The sequence below is a fragment of the Onychomys torridus genome, chromosome 5 (genome assembly GCF_903995425.1).
Source record: "Onychomys torridus chromosome 5, mOncTor1.1, whole genome shotgun sequence".
NCBI lineage: Eukaryota > Metazoa > Chordata > Mammalia > Rodentia > Cricetidae > Onychomys > Onychomys torridus.
This window is the reverse complement of record NC_050447.1, coordinates 128,201,276-128,228,672: the sequence shown is the minus strand read 5'-3', so window position 1 is coordinate 128,228,672 and position 27,397 is coordinate 128,201,276. Positions and strand designations below refer to the sequence as shown.

General features: G+C 41.7%; 1 protein-coding gene across 6 annotated transcripts in view; it reads right to left on the bottom strand.

Annotated features, from left to right (window-relative positions):
- Nucleotides 1-32: 32 nt before the first annotated feature.
- Nucleotides 33-27,397, bottom strand: part of Nsd1 (nuclear receptor binding SET domain protein 1) — a 109,254-nt gene continuing 81,889 nt past the window's right edge. For 4 of the 6 annotated variants that reach the window (XM_036188186.1, XM_036188184.1, XM_036188183.1 and 1 more), the window contains exons 15-23: nucleotides 25,570-25,726; nucleotides 23,840-24,045; nucleotides 20,136-20,248; nucleotides 18,985-19,254; nucleotides 17,227-17,343; nucleotides 15,610-15,751; nucleotides 9,962-10,068; nucleotides 7,821-8,025; nucleotides 33-6,215 (exon numbers count right to left, since the gene is read on the bottom strand). In XM_036188186.1, the coding sequence (XP_036044079.1) occupies nucleotides 4,606-6,215; nucleotides 7,821-8,025; nucleotides 9,962-10,068; nucleotides 15,610-15,751; nucleotides 17,227-17,343; nucleotides 18,985-19,254; nucleotides 20,136-20,248; nucleotides 23,840-24,045; nucleotides 25,570-25,726 (2,927 nt within the window). In that variant the 3' untranslated portion in view covers nucleotides 33-4,605. Of the gene's footprint in view, nucleotides 6,216-6,349; nucleotides 6,388-7,820; nucleotides 8,026-9,961; nucleotides 10,069-15,609; nucleotides 15,752-17,226; nucleotides 17,344-18,984; nucleotides 19,255-20,135; nucleotides 20,249-23,839; nucleotides 24,046-25,569; nucleotides 25,727-27,397 lie in introns of all 6 variants that reach the window. The other 2 variants (XM_036188189.1, XM_036188187.1) reach the window with 2 other exon arrangements.

Below are 27,397 nucleotides of genomic sequence, written 5' to 3'. Positions count from 1 at the left end.
CCCAGAGACAATAAAAACACAGGGCAAAGGGCCATAAGAGTAAAGTTAAACTTTACTTTACAGTAATTTTTTCTATATACAAAGAATTACAGTACATGTTTATGGGGACTCCTACACAGGGTTCCCCTCTTTTTTACTAGGAGGTTCACTTCCAGCTGACAATCTGTTGGGGGGTGAGAACACAGTGATGGACCTTGGCTGAACCCTTTTCCCCATTTAAAAAATAGAGCTTTCTGGTCAACTTTCTTCACCAAGACGTAAAAAGCTGCTTTTCCATGAGCTCCTAGGTGCTATACCTACCCAACCTCCACACTTGCCTACATACACAAGGTGGACCACCACACCCTGGAGACCACAATACCAGGACCCTTGGTCTCTACTCTGCCCCTGTGTCTGCCTCTGTGTAGCTGTGCTAAAAGCTCCCACAAGCTACTTACTCTTGGAGCCCCTTATAGTTAGGTGTTCTTAAAGTCACAGAAAGGGGAAGGACCACAAAAGAGTTTAATATGTTGCTTATGTTGGTAAGGAAACATCTCTTTCGAGGTTGTAGTTGTCTAAATAAAATAAGCTCTTCCAACTTTCTTAAGAAACATTGTCCTTATTCATAAGCAACTGAGATGCTTCCACAAGGGGAAGAGGCAGAGAAGCAGAACGTAATGGACACCCCATACCCATAGTTCTCTTTTAACCTGTCCTAGGCAGGGTGGGATAAAGGCTATGGACAAGGTGACCTCTAGCCCCGAGAAACTCAGTGGCCATCACCTGGATATGGGAACATCTCTTCCACCTCCAGATTGTACTGAACATTCCAGGGTCAGGTTGGCAGGCATCAATGATGCTCTGCCTGCCACCTCTCTCTCAAAGAGCTGAAAGGAACCTATATAAATTATCTTCCCAGAGGGGAACCCAGGTTTATCACGTCACCACTCCCTCGACTCTTGGCAGTGCTTATTTATACCATGAGATTAGCACCATCATTACATTGTTTTTGTATACAAAGTAATTATTTGTATTTCAATTTACACTATAGAACTTTTGCACTGACCTAGGAAGCTCAGCTGAGAGCAAACTGGTCACAGCCTCAAAGCTCCTCAGTAGCTACCTAGGTCTAACTGACTTGGGATATTTAACATGAATAGCTCAATTTTAACAACAGGAAATTCCTGCTGCTGCTCCTGTCCTCTGATCTAGGAGGTGAGGACACTGTGCCTCTTTTCATTCAATGACAACATCCCTAAGAGGATGACAATAATTACCTGACAAGTTTGAGAAAACTTAATTTTTTGGAGCCAGGGGCAAGACCCATCTAATTCAATGCTCTCCTGATTGCCTGGCACAGACAACCTAGACATCCTTCCTGTCAGTTCTGAACACTGGAAGTCCAGCTTCAGGGAACTGACAGTGGGGAGCACAAAGGCTCACTACTGCACTTCAAGCCCAGACTGTATGTAGTGTGTGGGGTAGAGGGTATGAATACCAAAGATGAAGAATTGGTTTAAAAAAAAAATGGACACAGTGACTTAAATGATCTCAAACTCAGTAATTTTAGGGAAGTAGACATCTTAAGTATTTTTTTTGGGGTGGTGGTGGAGGGTTTAGATGATGGCTATCTTCTATTAAAGTGGGTTGGCTCCAACAGGAAGAACAAATGAAGGATGCAAATTTCAACAATTCCCTTATTTTTTCCCTAACTAAACAAGAGAAGTTTTGTTACTACCTAGGAGCATTTCTGCCTTTGGCTTGTCCCTGGAAAATACTTCCTGGGTTCTGTCTCACAGGCATAATCCCTGGCCATCCAAATTTCAAGCACTCAGCCAAATGCCAATGCCAAAATACCACCAGCTCACAGATCATAAGTTTCTAATAAGACTTTCTCTGCTGCCAATTCACACCCTTGAAGAAAGGGTTATATAGGATTCAAAAGCAGTTCCTAAGAACTGCACGGTCACCCTCTTCCACTGTCACACTCAGCCCTGCCCCCCAGCACTTGTGTTACTAAAGGATATAGTAACCAATGCCCGATTTTAACACTGCTCTCATCCTGTCATCTGTGGGTCTCTGCTCAAAGGTCTAGTTTCCACTCAACAACCTAGAGTCTTTCAGTGGCCCCGGATAGAAAATGCCTGTCATTAGAAAGACTGTTCCTCACCTGAAATCCTCTACCCCACAAATACACAGCTCAGGGGATGTTTCCCTAGCAGGTCTGGAAGGAAGGCTCCAAAGAATGGTGGTGAATGGAAATATCAAAACAAAACACAAGTGGCCAGCTGTGACCCCCAACCCTCCCTCCTGTCCTGTGAGACATTTCTAGACAGCTGTCAAAGCCAATTACCTACTGAAACCTATTTTAGAGAAGCTATGTCAAGACCAAACTTCTCCACTTAAAATTTTTACATAGCCTGCACCCCCCACCCCCCAGTTCACAGTTTATTTCATGAAACAGCTACGGTAGTCAATACACAACAGTGAAAGGAGACTGACAGTGCAGTGCAGTGATCTTCTCATCACAACTACAGATGACAGGAGAGCAAGGGGCACAAGACTGGCACACCAAGCAAACCTACTCACACAACCTAAGAAATCAGGGAGGGCCAACTAGCTGCAATTATATACTTACATTCTCACACATGATAAATACGTAATATAGTGACCTTTAATGTCCTGGGTGAATTTCTTTAAAAATATTTTCTTCATGGTTTAAATTTTTTTTTTAAAAAGAAAGTAAGATGCTTTATGTTTTTGCTTCCTTTTGAACACAAGAGCTTTTTCAGTCTGATGATGTGGAAAGAGAGGATGAAAGGGGAGAACTAGGCAGGTATAATTCCAAGAGGAGATTCTGAGGTCTTAGTGAAGTGCAGGGATTAGCCCCAAACTCAGGACAACTCTGTCCTAGCCTCATCCTCTGCCTGAGTTCAAGTGTCTCCAACCCAGAGACAGACTTGGGAACATAAAAGTGGAAATTGTCTCGATTTTTCTATAAAGCACAAATGCTTCTATAACCATCACTGTCCTTTCCTCTTGAGAAGTGATGTGAGCTACCTCAACAGGAACTTGAAGAGACTGGCGCAAAACAGAATCCTGTTGAGGGTGTAAAAGCTGTAACTGAGACAGAAATGCCAGATGTTTTGGCCAGGAGATGCGTTTGTTGGCAAAGCAGACAGGTAAACACATGGTCTAAGGACAAAGAGCAGGTGGGTGTAACAGAACTAGCTAAACAGCACTTCCTGTTGGGAGTTTGTGAGCTGGGGAAATGGTAGGGCAGGGTAGCACCAACAGATTCCCAGCCCTTGGGCCCCAGCTCAGGGCAGCAGTAACAGATAATCAGCAGTTATGAGGAGTCATCTCTTAGATTGGACATTGCTCCAAACACCACATCTGTTCAGTCTTGGGGAAGGGTTCTGGCTTGCCACTGAGCAAAGTTACCAGGTACATGCTCTCTGTAACAGAAAGCACAGCAATTCACAGGGAGGTGGAGAGGGTTCCCTCTCTTCAGGTAGGAGGGGGGCATGAGATTGGGATCTGACACTCTTCTTGAAGGTGTGTGTGTCTTGCTAGGAGCTTGCCAGAAATCCCTATGTCTACTGCCCGAGACTGAAATCTGAAAGCACCTGAGTGTTTGAGGAAATGTGGATGGGGTAGGTTCTTGTACAAAGATTGTTGGTAGAAAAGAAAGGTAAGCTTGCCAACTGCCCTTGTCCACTTCTGGGGCACTACATTCTCAGAGACCAGCTCCCTCTAACCAGACGCTCCTCCAAGGACAAATCTTCAGACTGAAATACACAGAGTCTGCAGCAGCTGCTCCAGCTCACCTTGGCCTTGATGTAGCACCCTTCCATTTATAGAGAAGAGCTACACATATGCATACATGTTCCAACCAGGAAACATGTTCAATACAGACACATTCTGGGACTGGGAGAGACAGACAGACAGACAGACAGACACACACATACACACACTCACTCACTCACTCACTCACTCACTCACTCACACATTTGAGAACAAACCTCGAAACCCACGGCCAAGCAGTACTTTCTGTTGTTTCCTGGCCAGAGGTCCTTGAAATCTGCCTGGGGATCCAAACAGTCAAGTAGGCTCATTGGGATCAGGCCTTATTAATCCTGTCTTACACAAATGACTAGCCTCCTGACCTAGCACACATCAATATTCAAGAAACTGCCAGTGATTTGAATGAACGTCAGATCCTCCTAAAGGTTTATCAGGTGTTCACAATGGGGGTACTGCTGGGCCAGGGAAATAGCCTTGAGAGCCCCTATACTTTCCAACTTGACCAGTGGAATTGAATTCCATGCTTGATTCCAGAGTGGACTTTTTATTTTAAGTTGACCACATGTAAAAAAGTCAGGGCAAAGAGACTCAAGTCTCTGTCTCTTGACTGGGGCCCGACGAATTTCCATACACGGTTCACACAACCACAAGTCCCCATGGGCTAATGTCATGAGAGTTCTGAGTATTGGGATATAAGGAAAGAAGAACAGTGGAAGTGTGGGAATATGTCTGTTTTCCAAAAAGGAAAAAGAAAGGAAGATTTCCCGCCCCAAATGGTACCCTGGGGACAGCTTGCCTGGTTATGTGATATTTACTGTATTATTTCTGTTCTGACTCTGCACATTTGCGACTAGAAGGAGCCTGGTTAAGAGCTTGAATTGTATTTTGCTCTGGTTTGGGGTCTTGCCCTCTTCCAAGGGACCAGCAAGTTTGTGCCAATGTCTGTGTTCCCCCAGCAGACCAGCAAGCCTGGGCTAGTGTTTGTCCAGCCACTATGGGCCAAAGCCCTGCCCCTGGCGAGGCTTTTCCCAGGCCCCATGGACTTTGTTCTGTGGTTGCCAACTTCTTTTCTTCATTGGGGAGAGAAGCTGGGATCTTCCCAAGAGACCTGAAGGACTGCCCACTCTTGGTTGTAAGTCCTCTAGATAGCTGCTTCACCTGTTTAACCAGGCCCGGTGCTGGGCTGGGAGGCCCTGGGGTCTGCTCAGCTCCCACAGAAGCTCTTCCTGAGGCTTGAGTTGCTGATTCATATAAAAAAGCCTTGGCAGAAGGTGGAGAAAGAAGTCTAGCCTGGGTGAATGATTTAACAGCCTGCCAAGGGTGTTCTGAAGGAGCTGCTGCTTTTCCAGCTGGCTGAAGGGAATCTGACATGCTGCTTTTTTCCACAGCTCGTGGCATATGCCCCAAACCTTTGCTAGATGGCCTTGAGCTTGACTCCAGCACTGGCATCTTTTCATCTGCCTGTGGTGTGACTTCATGAGGAGAACCAGCCTGCTCCTTCTGGCGAGGAGTTAGGTCTATGAGATCCATCACTAAAGCAGCTCTGTGCTTTGACTGAGTGTTCTGGTCCACAGGCCTCAGTGCCTTTTCTTTAGCTACCAGAGACTGGACCACAGCTGACAGTACTTTCTCAGGAGGTGGAAGTCTCTGGGTCAAAGAGGCATGGGATTTGTCTGGGGGCCTGTCAGAAATCTGGGGTTTGGGACTGCTGATAGTCAGCAGTCTGTCTGGTGGTGAAAGTCTCAGGCCAGTGGGGGCTGGGGTTTTCTCCACTGACTGGGACTTTGGGCTGGCAGCACCTATGGATTTATCCAGCCTTGGGTCAATCATTCCCAGAGGTCTTTCCAGTGGCAGGGACCTGACTAAGGATGAGGGGCTTGACTTGGTCATTGGAGAGGCTTTGTCCGATGGCTGAGGTCGTGGTCCTTCTTTAGCAGGTGGCCTGTCCTGTGGCCTCTGGCTGGATACCGAGGACTTGGATTTGGTCCCTGACCCAGCAAGGTCTCTGGCCCTTTCCGAAAGGCGGGAACTAGACTCAGCTCTCTCAGGTCTTTCAGGTAGCAGTGGCCTCGGACAAGTCCCTGCCAGAGCTTTTTTGGAGACTGGCAGCATCTGGGTAGCATCAGCAGGTGGCTGGTCAGACATCTTGGGCCCCTGAGCAGCCATCCCTGATGACTGCTCTGTCAGTTGCGTGCTGGGACTTGGCGGCAGTGGCACTGGGGGAGGCACATACTCACGGATCTCCCCTGGTTCCAGAGGGTTGGGCCCACAGGGGTCATGTTCAGTACAAGACAGACGCCCATCGAGCTTGGAAATGAAAAGCATCCCTTCTCGATGCTGCTTGCAAAAGGAGCTGGGGCACATCTCACAAAAGGAGGCTGCTTCCTTCCCACATACGTCACACTGGTGCCAAGGACACTCCCATTTCCCTGAAAACAAGAGTGAACAAAGACTTAGGGAAAACAGATGCATGTGAGATGAGCCATGCTCTGAAACCGGTCCACAGGAGTGGCTGCAAAGCCTCCTTCAAACTGCCACATTCTTCAGAGTTTGTGCCACTCACCTGCCATTACTCCTTCCCCAGAATTTCAGCTTCCTCTTCTGCACAAAACAATATATAAAATAACAGCAAAGAATCAAGGTTGAGTAACTAAGTATCAACTAAACACAAGCAAGAGACTATTTCTAGCAAGGGCTGCACAGTAGGAAACCAACCAAATAAACCCCAAAGTTCCTCTTAGATGAAACAATTATTACTACTTCTGCATTTTTCACAAATTCTGTTTGTCCTAAAAGAGCTTTTATTATTTAGTTTGTTTTGTGTTACTTGAGACAGGGCATCACTATGTAGCCCGGGGTTGCCTTAACTTACAGTTCTAGGTATATCACCATGCCCAGATATAGACCAGCTTTTAAATACCCAACTCAAAGAGGAACATTCCAGCTTTTCAACATTCTTGCTTATTTTGTTTTCAACAGAAACAGGGTAAATACACACAATTGAGAAAATAATAAGGGAAGCCGACTCACCTTTGCTGAATTTAAGTCTTGAAAACAGCACAAAGCTTTATCTGGATTGTCCATGTAGAAATGGGGTAAGACCTAAAACTGACCTAAACTTGTGTCTATGTCCCCATGAAGCATGGAAGTGTTCCTACCTCCAAATAAACTAGGTTAGAACTCACTGATGGAACACAAGCAAGATCATGCCAGTCCTATCCTGTGATTCTGAAAAAAATCCCATTTCTACTTCCTGGTACTGACATTTCAACACAATGGCTTTGACCTTCTACTTGATTTTCTGTTCTATCATGACCCTGGACTACACAAACTGAAAGAAAACCAATTCAAAAACACACTCCATTGACTCCAAAAGTTGTCCACTTTGTCAGCAGGCATTAGAGATATGTATTTATTAACACCCCTTTGAAATAGCCCCATATGCATCTGCTGTTTGTATTTTACAATAGTTAGCCTGTCCAAATGGCTAAAATCCTAAGACCCATGTCACTGCCCAAAGGATATCAACTTTTCCCAAGACAAATTCCAGTTTCCCTCATCTACCTGAGCAGCTGTCTTATGTGTAAACTGACACAACTACTTCATCTACAAAGAAAAAGTCTACATTGCAGGGTAGGACACTGCTGCAGGGTTGAGAGAAACTGTGGGTAAAAGGTTGTTGACCCAGCTTTCAATGACTTGCACATCTAAAGTCTCTACTATGCCCTTATCCTCTTCCTCTGGAAAGGAAACATGACTTAGTTGCCTTAGGGTCACCTGCCTGTCTTTCCATGCAAACTCTTTCAACTATCTGCAACAAGCAATTTCATCAACCTTCATTGCCTTTTCCTCATGCACATATGGACAGAAAACAAATCTTCATTGCCAAAATAAAAACACAGACCAGATCCCAGATCCCTCAACAGTTGACATATGCTCACAAATAGCATTCTCTTTCAGACTGAAGCAAGTGGCATCAGATCCTGAAAACTGACAGAGAACAAGGAGTGCTCTGAATGGACTTTGGCACCAACCTGCTGGTCGCTTGGTCAGATTGAGACAGTCGGCATGATAAACTTTCGGGCAGCCTGGCTTCTTGCAGGAGACGAGCTGACCAGCATCCCCACAACTGAAACATTCATCCTCTCTTTCCTTTGTGACTTCACCCTGGCTCCTGCGCTTCCCATGTTGCTTCTTCTTGAATTTCCTTGACTTTTCTTCCGTGACAATGGGTTGATTCTGGAGGCCAGATATTGATCAGTCAACAACCTGTCAACAACTCAGGTATGCAAATTTTATTTGGGGACGGGGTTTGAGACAGGGTTTCTCCATGTAGTTTTGGTGCCTATCCTGGATCTTGCTCTGTAGATCAGGCTGGCCTCGAACTCACAGAGATCTACCTGGCTCTGCCTCCCGAGTGCAGGGATTAAAGGTGTGCGCCACTACTGCCCAACTTGTTTGAAGTAAAAAGTTTTACTCCATCCACTTATTGTGTATGTGTCTATGTATGGGCACAAATGTGCCATGGTGTGTTTGAAGGACTCGGTTCCCTACTTCTACCTTAGGTCTTTGGAGACTGAATTCAGGTCATTAGGCTTGGCAGCCAGGCATGGTAGTACACAGCATTTGGGAAGCAGAGGCAAGTGGATCTTTATGAGTTTGAGGCTAGCCTACTCTACATAGTGAGTTCCAGGACAGCCAGACTTACATACTGAGATCATGTCTCAAACAAACAAACAAACAAACAAAAACAAAACAAAAAAGAAAAAGAAGCCATCAGGGGTCTGAGAGATGGCTCAATAGATAAAGGCCGTGGTCTTGAAGGCAGCACTTACATGATTCCTGTAGGTTGTCTTCTAACCACCCTATAACACTCATACATGTGTTATATGTATGTACAAATATTATGTTTTGTATGTACACATACAAAATAAATTGAAGAGAAAAACAAATGAACAAGCAAAAAACAGCAGCCAGGAATGGGGTTGCACACTTGTAACCCCAGCACGTAAGGGGCAGAGCCAGGAGGACAGACTCAAGTTCAAGGCTGTGCTGGACAAGACAGTGAGAGTCTCTTTGAAAAAATGGTGCCGGGCGGTGGTGGCACACACCTTTAATCCCAGCACTCGGGAGGCAGAGGCAGAAGGATCTCTGTGAGTTCAAGGCCAGCCTGGGCTACCAAGTGAGTCCAGGAAAGATGCAAAGCTACACAGAGAGACCCTGTCTCAAAAAACCAATAAATAAATAAATAAATAAATAAATAAAAGGGGGTTGGGGATTTAGCTCAGTGGTGGAGTGTTTGCCTAGCAAGCACAAGGCTCTGGGTTCGATCCTCAGCTCCAAAAAAAATAAATAGAAAAAAAATTGAAAAAAAAAAGAAAAAAGGGTAGGAGGCACAGGAGAGCTGCACTGGCTAGTATTCCAGAGGATTTGGGTTGGATTCCACAAGGAGATTCACAACTGTTTCTAATTCCAGTTCCAGGGGCTCCAATGCCCTTGGTGGTCTCTCAGGATACTGCATTCAGGTGATACAGACATCTACACAGGCAAAACACCCACACACATAACACAAAAGACAAATCTCCTTAACAATTACAGCACTGTAACTCAGTTAAATGTACATAAACACAGGAAGATACAATAATGATTAGACTTTGTTATAATAGTGAGATTGAGTTTTCTCTCTCTCTCTATTTTTTGGTGATGAACCCATGGCTTAGCATGGGCCAGGAAAGCATCCTACCACAGAGCTACCTCATCAGTCCAATAATCTATATCTATCTATAGTATCTATTACAGTGTAATAAACTCTACTGATACCTCTAGAAAGAAAAAAAGACAACCACACACTTGGGGAATCTAAGTAGCTCAGTAGAAGGTATGAGGTGAGCTGAGACCACAAAGTAACCCACTTCACAGTTTTTATTTCGTAGCCATTTGTTTTTCTTTTGGCTAGAAAAGTACTATTAAGTCAAAATTGCTCAAAACACTACAGCAATACCAACTAGATCATGAGATTGCTCAGTAAACTGTCAGTGGTACTACTGATAATGAATTGTATTATTCCAAAGACTAGCTTCTTACAATAAAAACTCATCCCTAGCACCACTATCTCTAACAATGGTACAGGGAAGACATACCATTGTTGCTAATATAAAAGTTTAGAAAGTAGTACCTTTGGCCTCACACCCAAGAAGCCACTGCAGTTTGGGGCTCCACATTTGCAGACAGTTTTTCCATTCCCAAGACACTCTAAGTTGTAATTGAAGGTAAGTTCAGTGCCTGTATAAAAACCACAAAAATATTAACATACATGGTTATATTATTTGTTAATTATAAATGACAATAACTTCTAATTGAATAATTTTACTTTTATTTTTTGTTTGAAATAGGGTCTCTCTTTGTAGTCTTGGCTATCCCAGAAATCAGAGATCCTCCTGCCTCTGCCTGCTGAGTGCTAGCATTAAAGGCATGTACTACCACATCTGGGTGAGAATAACTTTAAAAAAACAAAATTTTAAATCTGTGTTATTAATTAGCTAATGTAACAGATGTTATCTGCCTCCCACCCCCCTTTACAGGGTTCCCCTGTGTAACAGCCCTAGCTGTCCTGGAACTAGCTCTGTAGACTAGGCTGGCCTTGAACTAACTGAGATCTGCCTGCCTCTACCTACCAAGTGCCAGGATTAAAGGAATGGGCCACCACGCCTGGTATGTAACAGAATTTTAAGCAGCAAGGGATATTTAAAATAACCTGTATCGGGGCTGGAGAGATGGCTCAGAGGCTAAGAGCACTGGCTGTTCTTCCAAATGTCCTAAGTTCAATTCCCAGCAACCACATGGTGGTTCACAACCATCTGTAATGACATCTGGTGCTCTCTTCTGGCCTGCATGTATCCCTGCAGGCAGAGCACTGTATGCATAATAAACAAATCTTTAAACAAACAAACAAAAAAAAAAACCCTTTATTTTTTAAAAAACATACAACTTGATGGTAGGATGTTGGCACACACTGTAATCCCAGCACTCAACGGCACAGGCAGGAAGATGAGTGTATAGTGAGTATCACACTAGCACTCAACGGAGTGAGACTACATCTTAACAAAACAAAACAGGTCTGAGGAGATGGCTCAGTGGTTAAAAGCACTTGCTATGTAAGCATGAGAGCCTGAGCTTGAATTCTAAGAATCCACATGAAAGCTGTCTGAGTGGAGACTGAAGAATCGCTATGAGCTCAAGGGCCATCAAGATTAGTGTAAGCAACAGAGAACCAACGAAGAAATCCTGTCTCAAAACAAGGTAAAGGCAGGGACCATCATCTGATATCTCTCTCTCTCTCTCTCTCTCTCTCTCTCTCTCTCTCTCTCTCTCTCTCTCTCTCTCCACACACACACACACACACTCACTTTTGTCAGTATCCAGGCATGGGGAATGCAAACTGGAAGAGCCCCTGCCAGTTGTGTGTCCCCGTGAACCTGTGAATATACCCTACTTGGCAGCATTCAGGGAAGGAGGCATTTCACTGCACAGTAATACTATAAGGAGAGTAAGATCACAGATGGGTGATACATGCTAGTAATGACATAACCTGGTTAGGGGATTTGAACTTGGAGTAGATTTATTCATTCAAAGAGAGACGGCATCTCGTGTAGACCAGGCAAACCTTAAACCAACAGTGTAGTCTTCCAGTGTCTACTTCTGGAGTACTGAGATTATAAGTATGTGCTACCACAGCAGGCCAAACATCCCACGTTATAAATGGAGAAATAATATCATACATCTATTCAGAGAATACAACACAATATCCACAGTATCCATATAAAGTTTAAAGATCGGCTTGCCTAGTATGTGAGAACCCCTGGGTTTATCCCTAGCAAAGCCTCCCCCAACTAAAAAACAAACAAACAAACAAACAATAACACCAAAACCAAAACTGTATTAAATTAAGGCACAAAAATGTACTCCTCGAGCTGGGCAAGGTAGTTTACAGCGATAATCCCAGAGGTTAAAAGGCTGAATTAGCCCCTGTCTTAAACAATAACAAATCCGAATAAAGCAAAAAAATGAATCAGACCTGACTTTAGTGAATCAGAACTAAAAGGAAATAAAACATAATAAACACTCAAACTCAAAAGTAAGTAGGCCTAACAGATATGAGAATGTTATATGAATATGAATACATGTATTTTTTTTATAAATTCACCACTAACATGCAAGGTTAATCATTCATACTCAAAATCATCAAGTTTCAGGAATATTAGTAACTGCAGACCGATACTCTATTTTTTTCCACTTTTTATTTTATGTGCATTTGTGTTTTGCTTGTATATATGTCTTTGTAAGGGTGTCAGATCTTGAAATTACAGATGGTTGTGAGCTGCCATGTAGGTGCTGGGAATTGAACCCAGGTCCTCTAGAAGAGCAGTCAGTGCTTTTAACCACCAAGCCATCTCTCCAGCCCCAATGTTCTATTTTTTATTTAAAATTTTAGAACATTTGTTTTGTCTGTGAGCATATGAGCGAGTCTGTATGTGTATGTATGTATATGGGGGTGCATGTGTGGAGGTCAGTGGACAACTTGTGACTTGGTTTTCTCCTTTCACACTATGTGATTCTAGAAATCCAACTCAGGTCACCAGGATTGGCCAGTAAGCCTTTACCTACTTAATCATTTTGGCAGCTCTGATATACATTCCAACAGTGAGACCAAGAAAAGAAGGTTTTCAACAGATGTTGGAAATCATTATTTCTTTAGTGGAACAAAAATATAAAACCAAGTGACTTAGGCTTATATTGCAGAATTAAGGATCATATGTAGTTAGATCACTGAGAGGCTGGAAAAAACCCCAAAACAAAAAAAAAAAACCCACAAAAACCAAGACCAACCAGGGTTAACAGCAAGGCTGGGGTTCCCACCTCACACTGCCTTGTAGAATTACTGGTCCAAATATGGGTGATGCTAATTATCCTATTCTCATTTTAACAATTTATATGAGTAGAGGACAGTGGCATACCACAGTGCAGGAGCAAATGCCTAGCATAAATGAGCTACAAAGCAGGGCATGGTGGTCTACATCTTTAATCCCAGCACTGGAAGACAGAGGCAGAACTCCAAATTCAAGGGTAGCTGGCCAGAACTACACAGTGAGACTGTCTTAAAACAAAAACAGAACACTAACCCAAAATATAATAGAGGACTGGAGAGGTGGTAGTTAAGAGTGTTTAATGCTCTTTTAGAGGTCCTGAGTTTAGTTCCCAGAACCTATATCCAGCAGATCATATCCACCTCTAACCCTAGCTCTTCTAACTCTAGGGCCCCCTTCTGGACTCCATTGGCAACCACACACTCTTAAGAGACACATATACACATACACATATACATAAATTAAAAAAAAATCTTAAAAACAATACAACAAAAACTGTCTAAGCTAGTCTGCTATCATAGCCCTAGAAAAATTAACTTTGAAAAATCAGGTATTTTCTGTACATTTAAAAACTACTGCTGGGGGTGGGTGGTGGTGGTGGTGGTGGTGGTGGTGGTGGTGGTGGCGGCGGCGGCTGCGCACGCCTTTAATCCCAGCACTTGGGGCACTCAGGAGGCAGAGGCAGGCGGATCTCTGAGAGTTCAAGGCTAGCCTGGTCTACAGAGCAAGATCCAGGACAGGAACCAAAACTATACAGAGAAACCCTGTCTCAAACAAACAAACACACACCACCATATACAGCTGGCCAGTGGTGATGCACACCTTTAATCCCAGCTCTCGGGAGGCAGATGCAGGCAGATCACTGTGAGTTCAAGGCCAGCCTGGTCTACAGAGCGAGATTCAGGGCAGGCACCAAAACTACACAGAGGAACCGTCTCAAACAACAAAAAACAAAAAAATGGGCTGAAGAGATGGCTCAGAGGTTAAGAGCACTGACTGCTCTTCCAGAAGTCCTGAGTTCAATTCCCAGCAACCACATGGTAGCTCACAACCATCTGTAATTAGATCTTGCGCACTCTTCTGTATACATAATAAATAAGTAATAAAAAGATAAAAAAACAAACAACAAAAAACTACCATAGACGGGTTGGGGATTTAGCTCAATGGTACAGCGCTTGCCTAGCAAGTGCAAGGCTCTAGGTTCGATCCTCAGCTAAAAAACCACTACCATAGAGAGATTGTTCAAACATTAGGCCCAAATAAATACCCATTTCCATATACCTTAAGTTGTTCCTCAGTTATTGTTCCACAACAAAAATGTGATTGATAGGGAAAAAATTCATCATATGAGTATACCATCAAACTAGTAGTCACTCATATCAGATTTACTCACAAGTATCTCAATACTTGCTTGGGGTTAAATCACCTCACTCTTAAATTCTTACAAGACCATGACAGAACTGAGTAATAGTATGTCCAAACTACCACTTCTCGGGTTATCTCAGAAATCAGTGGTTTTATAACATAATCTTGGGGATTGGTGAGAAGTTCAGTGGTAAGATATTTGTTGAGTATACAGATTCCCAACCCCATGACTTGAGTCTCTCACTCCCTAAAGACATGGAGATGGGTGGCAGAAGATTGTTTGATTTACATGGGGATATTGTGGCAAATATGGAAGGCAAAGTGAAAAAGGAGACTGACTGGAGAAGCTACAAGTTTCTAAGGCAGGACAATTTTGATGGACTTCAAGAAGCAGAGGCTATGAGTTCAAGGGGAGCCTGGTCAACATGGCGATTTCTAGGCCAGCCAAGGCTATATGCAGTGAGACCCTGTCTCAAATTAAGTGTTTTTTGTTTTTTTTTTAAACCTTAAACCTATTTATGTTCAACCTTAAAGTCACTATGATAAATGAAAGAAACTAGTCACAAAAGGACTATTATGTGATTCTCTTTATACAAAGTTCCTGCCAAGCCAGGCATGTTGCTTTTAATTCCAACAGAAGCAGGTAGAGTTCAAGGCTAGTCTGGTGTACACATTGAGAAAACCAAAAAAACCAAACTGGCCCTGGAGAAATAGTCAAGAGCACTGGCTGCTCTTCCCGAGGACCCAGGTTCAATTCCTCGAATCCAAATGGGAGTTCTGTCTGCAACTCCAGTTTGCTGGCAAAACACCAGTACACATAAAATCATCAAAAATTACAAACAAACAGGAGCTGGAGACAGGCAGATCTCTGTAAGTTTGAGGCTAGCCTGGTCTACAGAGTGAGTTCCAGGACAGCCAGGGCTACACAGAGAAACCCTGTCTCCAAAAACAAACAAAGAAACAGACCCCAACGCTCTCCTCTACTAAAGAAAGGGGGGAAAATCCCAGTCAAATTCAGAGACAGAATTTCTTAAGTAGAAAGGTTCCTGAAGAGAGGGAAGCAGGAAGAGCTTTAGATGGGAAGATGAAAGTCTTTTGGGGCAGAAAGTAACAGTTGTACAAATAGGTATACCTTGGAACTGCACAGGTAAGATGGTTAAAATTATAATTATACCTCTATTTATCAGATTAAAAAGGAAAAAAAAAACCCTGGAAAACAATATACAACATAGAAAAGCATGCTAAAGTACCACCTGTAAGTATCACTATGTAGCCCCTGGCTGTCCTGGAACTCATTCTGTAGGCTGTCCTCGAACTCAGAGATCCACCTGCCCCTGCCTTCCGAGTGCTTAAGTCCTGGGATTGAAAGTGTGTGCCACCACTATGCCCTGCATCACCTAGAAAGTCTTTACATGTCTACATATCCTTGGGAATTGGGAGATTTACGGTCTAAGTGGAGGACATAGAAGATTTTCAGATGTAAATGAAGAACTTGAAACCCAGGCCTAAGCTCCAGGGTCTTTAATGACCTTACCTGCTTTAATGTCACTCAAAGCAAAAAGACCAACTCTCGTGTCTCCATTCACAGACCACTTCTGTGTTTCACAGTTAGGCTGGCAGCAGTGGTTCATGAACCGAGCGTAGTTTCCTTTTGGACCAGCATCAATAATTCGATCCTAGAATTTCAAGAAAAGCTACCTGTTTAGATTTCCTGAAACCTCTGCTATGCAGAAAACTATTTTCTATAATAAGATGAAGTGGATCCTTTTAAAAGTCAAGATTTCTCAGAGTGGTGGTTCTACCAATGTCACCCATGGACCAGTATCACCACCAACTCCACTTGAAGGTTATGCTTTAAATATACGAAAGAGGAAAGTCTATGTGGGTTTAACAATGTGTTGTTATGACAAGCCCACCTAGGGGATTCGGATCTATACTGAAGTTTAAGAACCAATGCCTCAGAGAAGCAGCAGCTTATTCTGTTTTCTAAATTAGAAAGTTTACAGACCAGGGGTACATTAAAAATAATTTAATGAAATTTAAGTACTTAATCTGATACCCTACCCCAAAGTATAATTGAGAATGTCTTGCAGAAAAGACTCAAAACTACAAGAGTACAACTTAAGAAATATCTACACAGGTAAATGCCAGGAAAAGAGTTGTTGGTCTAGGTGTTGGGGATTTAGCTCAGTGGTAGAGCACTTGCCTAGCAAGCACAAGGCCCTGGGTTCGATCCTCAGCTCCGGAAGAAAAAAGGAGTTGTTAGTCTAAGCATAATGGGGCACCAATGTAACCCCAGGTACTGAGAATGCAGAAGCAGAACAAGAGCAACTTCTAGGCCGGCTGAGGTAACCTACTAAGATTCAAATTCAACTACAACAACCCTAACCTAAAGTAACCAACATGAAATAACAAAGCATAAAATAACAAACAAAATGTCATAACATAAATAAACAGAAGTAAAATAGGCTGAAGATGTAGTTCAGTTGTACAATGTTTGACTAGGGTGCATAGGTTTCTAAGTTCAATTCTCGTACTAGCAAAGGGAGACCTCTAAAATCATTGTATAGGAAAAACATTCACTGGAATTTAATATTCAAGCACAAAGAACTGTAGATATATAAGAAATAGGCACACTTGAAAATTTCTTCCAAAATGTAATTCCAATAACCCCAAAATAAAGCATTTAAAAAAAGATACTTACTTGATTTCTTAAGTTTTATAATTTACATACACCTGTGGGTCACAACCCCAAAAAGATCAGAAAATATAGATATCTACATTACGATTCATAACAGTAGCAAAATTATAGTTATAAAGTAGCAATGAACACAAGGAACTGTAAAGGGTTGTAGCTTTAGGAAGAGGGAGGACCAGATTTTCCTGATCATCACAATATACTAGTTAAACATTAACAAATTAGTCCTCCAGTTTGTAAAATAAAAGGATAAAGATTATTAACTCTTGTGGCCTTTTCATATACTTTTATGGCATTAAAAAAAACCCACAAATTATATTAGACCATTCAAACAGAGTACTGAAAACAGCTTTACTGTTAAAAATGAGAAATTTAACCCTCTCCAGAATCAAGTTCAAGAAAATTCTCATGTATGTGGACAGTCTAGAACTTGGGTCTGAGACAAATACTTACTTTATCTAGAGTGAGCATATAGAAATTAGTGATATCGTGTTCTTGTGCATAACGGATTCGAGCTCTGCATTCCTCTTCATCTATTAGCTCACCCACATATTCATTCACAAATTCACCCTAGAATAAGAAACAGTTCATAACTTAATGGTAAAGTACACTGGTGTTTATATGTGCAACTTTTATTTAAAAGTAATATGGATGATTCTCCAAATTAGACTATGTGCATTTTATTAACTATGGTGCCAAAATCACTTCAGGAAGAAAATCACTTCCTCATTCCCACCAGCAGAAAAGCCCTAGGGTATAAGGCACACTTAAGAACCACCAGAATTAGAAACTGAGAAGTAATAAAAAACACAAGTCATTCTGTTACCAGTCTGAGGGCCTGAAGCCAGTTTCAACTATTTCATCTTTCTTGGAGCTCGCCCTGCTGACTTTCCTTCTACATTTCATACTATTGTCCACCCTACTCTGGAGAACACAATTATACCATTCCAGACTTTAATACTTACCCTGGCTGGCAAAAAGATAAATATTTGGTAAATGGCTTCATTGTGCTTCCTAGAAACCTCAACAACATTCTTCTTTAAAAAATTTTTTTATTTTTATCGTATGTGCATTGGTGTTTTGCCTGTGTGAAGATTCTGGATCTCCCTGCAACTACAGCTGTGAGCTGCCATATGGTACAGGGAACTGAACCTGGGTTCTCTGGAAGAACAGCCAGTGCTCTAAACCACTGAGACATCTATCCAGCCCCCAACAAAATTCTTTAGAAATTATGAAAATAAGGTTTATTTTACTAAATTGTCAAATAAGACTTATTTTTCTATACAGAATGTATAATATTATCTGTTAAAAACTTGAACATCCAGGTGTCCAGCACTTAGGCAGAGGCAGGCGCATCTCTGTGACTTTAATATCAGGACAGCCAGGGCAACAGAGAGAAACTCTGTCTTGAAGAATCAAAATAAACAAACAAAAACCCAACCACCAAACAAACAAAAAACACAAACAAAACCCTTGAAGATCCTGGCAACTCCTCTTTGAAAAGCCCACACCTACATTCTTGGGCATGTCTGACTTCCTTTCCATCCACCTTTCTCAAAATTCAAGGGGCTGGAGAGATGGCTCAACAGTTTAAAGCACTGCTGTTTGTCCAGAGGACCTGGGTTCAATTCCTAGTAATTACATGGCAGTTTACAACAGTCTGTAACTCCAGTTCCAGGGGATCTGACACCCTCATACAGACATACAGTAAGCAAAAAATAAATAAATAAAATTAAATAATAACACACACACACACACACACTCCTCTTAATAAACTTTGATTTGCCTTCAATGAAGGAGGAGGTGGCGGAGGCCCTCCACAAATCATGTTGAAGATTCCCTGCTTTTCACTGTGAAAGCTTAACACTGCGTATCACACTTAATAACACCAAACTGTTTGTCCCGATTAAAATATCTTATTAAAATATTATAACCATCTTTTCCTCCACCTTCACTAATGGCTCTAGAATTTCCACAAAAGTGTAAATAATCTCACAATGTCTCTAAGTATTTCCCCGTTTTATTCTACATAGTGAACACGACCAGTGTAAGGACTTTGATGACAAGACCATCTGCTCTCAAGCCTCTCTACACTTTGGAGCTTATTATAATCCCTAATTCTGTGTCCTCTATGTAATATTCTCATGTTCGTCAAGAAGAACCACTTACTTCAAGAAAACAACAACCCTTATAATTTAAGTTTTTCTTTACCTTTTTAATATCTGTTTTTGTCCGGAGACCCCAGCCTCTCTGTAAAGTGCGAAAAATTTCGACATCTGGATACTGGCGCTTGCTGAAGCACTGGTTCTGACAGCGCCCTCCAGCAGGACACACTGTGGGATGGCACTCATAGAGCAGCATCCGGTTGATGCACTCTGAGTCTATCCCACAGGGGTTCTCATCAGTAGCTTTACAGTTGCAACGGGGAATTTCTGACAAGTCTGCAGTGAAGATCTGTACCCTGCCAATTGGACGGTTCACCTGGAGAAGTACATAGTACCATGGAAGTAAACATAAAACAATCCAAGACCTTTAATAGACAATTATCACTTCAAGTTATGACCTATTTTACATGGTTTGAAGAACTCAAGACTGACGCAGCTCATGTAATAATAAAGCCATAGTTGAAACATGAAATGTAAATTTTAAGCCAAGTGTGCTGGTATATACCTTTAATTCCATCTATTTGGGAGACTAAGACAGGAGATCACAAATTAAAGGCAAGCCTGGACAACTGTAAGCCCATCACCAGTTAAAAAGGGGTGGGGTTGGGAGACTGTGGCTGGGTGGTAGAGTGCTTGCCTCTAACCTCTAGTGCTAGGGGAAAAAATTCAATTTCAAAGTTGGTAGGCCAAAAGAATGCAAAACCAGGGTCTGACAGATGTTATTAAAATTAATATATACAAATAATCACCTTTACTGGAAGCGGAGGAATCAATTATTCATAACATCTTAAAAAAAAAAAAAAAAAAAAACCCACAAAATGCTAATAGTAATCCTGAAGAGGGGCAGTGAGATTCAGTGGGCACGGGAGATTATTGCCAAGTCTGACAAGGAGAGAACTCCCACAACTGTGCTGGAAATGACAACAAATTACTTTTTTTTTTTTTTTCTTTCAAGACAGGGTTTCTCTGTAGCTTTGGAGCCTCTCCTGGAACTCACTCTGTAGACCAGGCTGGCCTCAAACTCAGAGATCCACCTGCCTCCACCTCCCGAGTGCTGGGATTACAGCCACCACTGCTGTAATTTTCTATTTTTATGCGTTCAACTGTCAAAGCAATTTTTAAATGTTGACCATGAGCAAGGAAAAGGAGCCATACAGTGTCACTCTAAGACATAGCCTCCCAAGACTGGTCCCTCACCTTTATATGTTTATAAGGTGGTGGCTTCTTGTCATTCTTCCGATCTTCCTGCAGCTGTCTCAGCTCTTTTTGGGCCTTTAACTCTTCAAATCTTGCTGCAGCTTCCTGAAGAGCTGAGGAAACAAAACAAAATCATTTAAAACAAAACCAAAAATATTGGGTATACTTATTTTACTCTATCTACCCTTTTAAGCTAAAGAAAATCCCATGTCTTGCCAGGCAGTGTGGTGCACACCTTTAATCCCAGCACTCAGGAGGCAGAGGCAGGCAGAAACAGAGTGAGTTCTAGGACAGCCAAGGCTACATAGAGAAACTCTGTCTCGAGATACCCCGTCCCCGGGGGGAAAAAAGGAAAGAAAATCCATGTCCTAGCAACAATAGATCATCATTACAATTACGTGAAAAACCAAAACTGTATCATCAATTTTTAAATGGTTATGTAAGTCTCCAAAGTATTCAGACATAACATTAAGATCAAATACAACCCATCAATAAATATAAAATACACACGGGCTGGGGCGGTGAAGGCACACGCCTTTAATCCAAGCACTCAGGAGGCAGAGGCAGGTGTATCTCTGTGAGTTCAAGGCCAGCCTGGGCTACAGAGTGAGTTCCAGGACAGGCTCCAAAGCTACACAGAGAAACCCTGTCTCGAAAAACCAAAACCAAAAAAACACACTGTTACAGTCAGAGAAAAACAAAAACTGTGCTGCTTCCTGAGCACAATTTCCTAGGTTCCATGGACAATGTGCCCGCTACACTCTTGAAGAATTTCAAAGATGAAGTTCTCCTTCCCTCTAGCGCCTACTCTTAATACTCATTCTGTAAATTTCACCATGGGTTCCAACAAGTAGATCTTTGTATCTAATCTAAATTCACCCAGGCTTTCATAATTCTTAGATTGCAATACCTAAAAAATCCAACAAATCTGACTCCCAAGTTTTCTCAACATAAACTTTTAATTCATTGTTTTTCAACCAGAATTCTAATCTTTCCCTCTCTCCTTTTTGTAGCTTTTCTGTTACTTCTTTAAAGAAATATCTCCACTAGGTGGTGGTTGCACACGCCTTTAATCTCAGGACTCGGGAGGCAGGAGGATCTCTGTGAGTTCGAGGCCAGCCTAGTCTACAGAGTAAGTTCCAGGACAGGCTCCAAAGCTACAGAGACCATGTCTAACCCCCCACCCCGCAAAGGGAAGAAATTCTCTCCTCTGACCAATATTGAATACCTTGTGATTATTATGCATCTCTTGCCTTGTCTTCAGTGTTTATCCTGTTCCGCTCATAATTAATTCCCTATTATAGTTTAATCTTCTCTTTTTCCCTTTTTTTTTCCTGAGAGAGGGTTTCTCTGGGTAGTTTTGTGCCTGTCCTGGATCTCACTCTGTAGACCAGGCTGGCCTCGAACTCACAGAGATCCTCCTGCCTCTGCCTCCCAAGTGCTGGGATTAAAGGTATGCACCACTGCCGCCTGGCTTAATCTTCTCTTCTTAGAACTACTCACACCATCTATTTTCATTCATCATTCCAAATAAAGGATCTCATCTTATAATCTATGTTGAGAGCCTGTCTCAAAATCAAGGAAGGAAAAAGAAAAAAAAAAAATTGGAATTTCAGTCTAATCACCACAGCAAAACCCTTCTTGCACAACTCACTGGGCAGCACAGAGACCTTAGGCCAATAATGTAACTTGTCCACCTCCCACCCCCAGTTTTTTGAGACAAGGTCTCTATGTGTAACTGCCCTGGCTGCCCTGGAACTCGATTTGTAGAACAGGCTGGCTTTGAACTCAGAGATCCGCCTGCCTCTGCCTCCCCAGTGCTGGGATAAAAGCATGACCCACCAAATCCAGTTTCAAATAATGTAACTTTTACATGGCCAATTCTTTACCTGCAAAATCAGGATGCTAACTACTCATAGGGTTACTGTAAAAACTTAAAACAGGAAACATTGCACAGGCCTGGAGAATAATAAATGTTAACTATTATTATTATGGTTCTCTCTTGAAAGCATCCCTTGGTAAAAAATACCTGACTTCAGAACTTCAAATCCCAGACTACGTAGGCTTTTTGTTTAGCATTTGATGTACATCTCCTCCAACAGTCACAGAATGACATTTGATTGTCAATACCTATTATGTCAGACTCTCCCACAAAAGACATATTCCTAGAGGGCTAAGTATTTAGCCAGCCCTTGGTCTAGATAGATACAATGACGAATATACCAAAACTTTAACAGGGCCAGACACAGGGCCTTTCCTATACTCTGTCTTTTCTTCTAGCCTTAGTGACAGCCAGTTTAGCACTGACAAAGCCAATGGTGGTGTAGTTACTATCTGAGACAAGACTCAATATTCAAGCTCCTGTAGTATTAGTACCAGAAGTCCAGGTTTTTCCACAGAAACCATATGGCAAATAGGGATATACTCACAAATCTAAGAATACAGGGTAAACAAACATTTGATAAGCTAATATTCTGTTCTAATTTAAAGAACATAGGTCTCTAGAATCATCTCACTAGAAAGCATCAGTTTTGTTTTTCAAAACTGTTTCTCTGTGTAGCCCAGGCTGTCTTGGAACTCAATAGATCTGTCTGCCTCTGCCTCCTGAGGACTGAGATTAAAGGTGTGCACTATCACCACCTGGCTAGGCATCAGTTTTAAAATCCCTTTCCTCTTCACCCTGCAGACAAATTCTTAAGCTTTAATATCCATTTGACAAGAAATATACTGTCTTTCAAAGGGTAACTACAGGAAGAAGGTGTTTTTCACTGAGGGAACACCATGTGCAGATTTACTTTACTCAGAAAGCTTTCAAAGACCCCCCCCCCAAAATTACATCTTAAGGGAAAGACAAAGCTCAAAACTGACTTAGTAGTGCTAATACCAGGGGATGTTATCTTAGCCTTAGCAGACATTATTGTCTTCAATGGTAGACTGGTTTATTAAAAATCTTTACTTCTCTGCAATTTTAATTGCCTTTATAACTTGTGGGGAAAAAAAATCCCCCAATCTTAAAAAACAATAAAAACCTGTTATAGTACTTGCACAGCAAACTAAAATGAGTTACACAGCTCAGTTATTTGATGAGATGAGATGCTGAGTCAAAGAATGGCAAAGACCAAGGAAAGTCTTCCTCACAGTACAGTTAAAACACTGAAACTATGATCTATGGAGTAACTAACTTTCCTACATGGTAGGTCACAACCACTTGTAGTGAGATCTGGCACCCTCTTCTGGCCTGCGGGCATACATGCAGAGAGAACACTGTATATATAATAAATAAATCTTAAGAAAATAAATAAATAAAAAGAAAAAAGCCAAATGCCAGGCAAGCCCTGTACCATTACACTCCATCTATAACCTCAATTCTGTTTTATTGGATGGTTTCAGATGACCCAGGCCATTAAACTTGTGGCTTCACCACTGAAGAGCTGGAATCACAGGTGTGTGCTCAGACACCTGTCTTCTCCTTTTTTCTCTTTGAGACATAGCCTCACTATGTAGCAAAAATCATCCTGGAACTCACTATGTAATACAGGGTACCTTGACCCTGCAATTCTTCTGCCTTAGCCTCAAGACCTGGGATTACAAGCAGGCATCACAATATTTCAGACACTCTTGAACCATTACATGACTTGAACACAGGGCAGATACTCAGCCATAGAAGTCTCTGCCTGCCTGAAGAATGGCAAGGGTAAAATTACCTTTTTTATATGTTCCGTCAACTCCTTTCCCCATCTTATCCTTGCTGCTCACATCTCCTTCCATGTAAGGAAAGACTCGGGCCTGATGAGTCCATAGATAGTCATTAGATCCAAAGAAGAGAACAGGGAACTCTCCCACATCATGTCTCATTTTATCAATGTTAGAGGGAACAGCTCGAGGATGGCAGATCTCCGCTGGCCACCACCTGGAAAAGGTACAAGTAAAGAGAAGGAACCTCTACAAGGCCGTAAAGGCACTGGAAAAACAACCTATTTAAGTTTTTTTTCTTTTTCATGTGTGTTTATATAGTGTTCACATTGTATACAGGCACAAAGTGAACAACAAGTGTCCTCCTGAGTTACTGCCCACGCTACTTACTGAGGCAGGCTCTCAAGCCGAAGCTGGAGCTCACTAGTTCTTTCTAGTGTAGTTAGCCCGTTTACCCCGGGGATCCTTGCCTTTGCCTCCCAAGCTCTGAAACTGCAGACGGGCTACCAAACCTGCCTCCATTTACCAAAGTGCTAGGTTCAGAACACCCTAACCCTAACCCTTCCTCATACTTGCAGATCAAGCACTTTTTCATTCATTCACATCAAGTAGAATGTTCCAGAAGCTCACTCACAAACATAAACAATTTCTAAGAATCAGTTATTTTACTTTAGAAAATAATTATGACACATGAATATTTATAATGTTCACTGAAGAATTTTCAACAATGAAATGAAAATCTGACTAAGAGCCCATGCTGCTATTCTACAGGACTTTGTTCCATTCCCAGCACCCATGGCAGGCAGCTCACAACCATCTGTACATTAGGTTCCATAGAATTCCATGCTTCTGGTCTCAGAGGGCTCTTGTACTCATATACACATAGCCACATTACATTTATTAAAATTAATTATAACAGGAGAAAAAATGGGAAACTGATGCTCATCGAGAGGTTATCAACAGTAGTAGTATACCAGACAGTTTAGATTTTAAAGAAGAAACTGGAGGAGGTGGCACATATTTTTAATCCCAGGAGAGATTTAAACTCAGGAAGCAGAGGCAGTTTCAGGCCAGCCTGGTTTACATATCAAGTTGGAGATCAAGTTGAGGTCAGCCAGGGCTACATAGTTAATACTCTAACTCAAAAGCAAAAACTAAAAAAGAAAGTCCCAGAAATGATCTATCCAAGATAATTAATATTTCTATCTTTTAATATTTATCATTTCTTTGTGTTAATAACCTTCATACTTTTCTCTAGTAGACCTTTTTTCACTTGTTTTGATACAGAGTCTTGCGTCACGACCTTGTGATTGTCCTGTCTCAGGATCCAATAATACCACATATAGCTAATAATTCATAAATATATAACCATCGTGTGCTCTGTTATATATTGAAATTGTTCATGTTAGCTGGGTGAATGACTGGAACCAGAGGCAGGATGTCTATCTACCATAACCCAATAAACAGAGCATGATAAAGAACACACTGCTGCTGGGCGGTGGTGGTGCACGCCTTTAATCCCAGCACTCAGGAGGCAGAGGCAGGAGGATCTCTATGAGTTTGAGGCCAGCCTGGGCTTCAAAGCAAGTTCCAAGAAAGGCACAAAGCTATACAGAGAAACCCTGTCTCAAAAAACCAAAAAAAAAAAAAAAAAAAAAAAAAACCAAAAAAAAAAAAAAACAAAACCAAAACAAAACAAAACAAAAAAACCAGACTGCCATTCTCTGTCATGCTCACTCACCTGTATCGACCAACCTTTACCCAGACAATCTCCCTGTAGTGTGGTTTTTTGCCTGCCTTGCAGTCATTGCAATACCAATTTCCTTCAGGAATATCAATGTTTAGGCACTCACGATGAAAAGCAGCAGGGCAGGAATCACAGCACAGAAGGCTGCCTCCTATAGGAATAAAAAACTTGGCATTTAGACCACAAGGTTACAGATGAAGTCCCAGAGGAAATAGCTTTTGCTCAGCTCCTAATCAATTATTTGCAAATCTAGTCAAGGACTCAGTGAAACACACGCAGAAAGACTTTTCTGTAACAATATGCCTGTTCTAATATTCCTGAGCTCCCAGCTCACATCAAAATTTTTCATATTCAGATAATAAACACTACATTTTACCACAAAACTAGTTATGGCAATGAGGTGAAAAAGTAAACAAAATTTATGTGCACAAATACCAATATAAACATTTTATCCTAAGACTATTTATAGCAAATAGAAACCACAGTATTAAAAAAAAAAGCACATGGGCTGGAGAGATGGCTCAGAGGTTAAGAGCACTGGCTGCTCTTCCAGAGGTCCTGAGTTCAATTCCCAGCAACCACATGGTGGCTCACAACCATCTGTAATGAGATCTGGTGCCCTCTTCTGGTCTGCAGTCATGTATGCTGCATATATAATAAATAAATAAATCTTAAAAAGAAAAAAAGCACAATTAAGTCTTGTGTATGTACGTTTGTGTGTTTGCACGCATGTGGAGATCAGAGGTTGGTGTTAGATGTCTTCCTTGATCACCTTCTACCTTATTTGTTGTGACAAGGTCTCTTACTGAACCTGGAGCTAATCCATTCTGCTAGGCTGGTTGGCTAGACAATGAACATAACATAATAACATGTTATGTTATAGTAATGTACCTCTTGTTTTACATGAGCAAGGGAATCTGAACTCTGGTTGTCATGCTTGTGTAGCTGGGACTTTACCAACTCAACCATCCCTCCAACACTAAAACTAGATTCAGCTGGTGACAGGAAGGGGCTTTAAGTTCTAAGACCATACCACTTCAGGAATTCACTTTCCTTTTTGAGATCTAATTTTCCTAATAGCAACATTTAATAATGAATAGTCAAGTCACTCTTTAGAGCACAGTCAACACATGACACAGCAGTACCTGACAACACATAAACAGCACTTCCACATGGTTGGATCTTTTCACTCTTCTTCCCCTCTTAACAATAACTCTTCAGAACTTTGCAGTTTCAGCCCACAGTTATATTTTTGCTTTGTTGCCAGAGGGGAGTCACACACAGGTGAAGCACTTCTAAGCAGGGTGACCTGAGTTTCCTGGTCCATAACTTAGATTCCATTTCCCATCACACTCTTATTAAAATTTATTTTAAATACAGTGTGGTTAGACTTAGCACAATGAGAGAATTTTAGGTGGTTTTTGGACTTGTTTTTTAACATATATGAATGAACTTCTTTCCTAGCCTGTACTAAAGTTTTTCTATATTGTTCTAGAAACTTTTGTTCAGGGTGGGCATGGTGGTAACTGCTTTTAATAGAGGCACATAGGAGGCAGAAGCATGTGGATCTCTGTGAGTCTGAGGTTAGTTTGGTCTACAAAGCAAGTTCTAGGACAGCCAAGCCTATACATAGATCCTGTCATAAAAATAAATATACATGTATAAAATAAGATAAAAACTTTCTTCAGGAGTTGAAAAGATGGCTCAGTTGGGATTCAAAGCATGGGATGCTCTAGCAGAGGACCAGGGTTTGAATCCTCAGCAACCACATGGTTACTAACAACCTTCTGTAACTCTAGTTCTAGGGGATGTGATACCATCT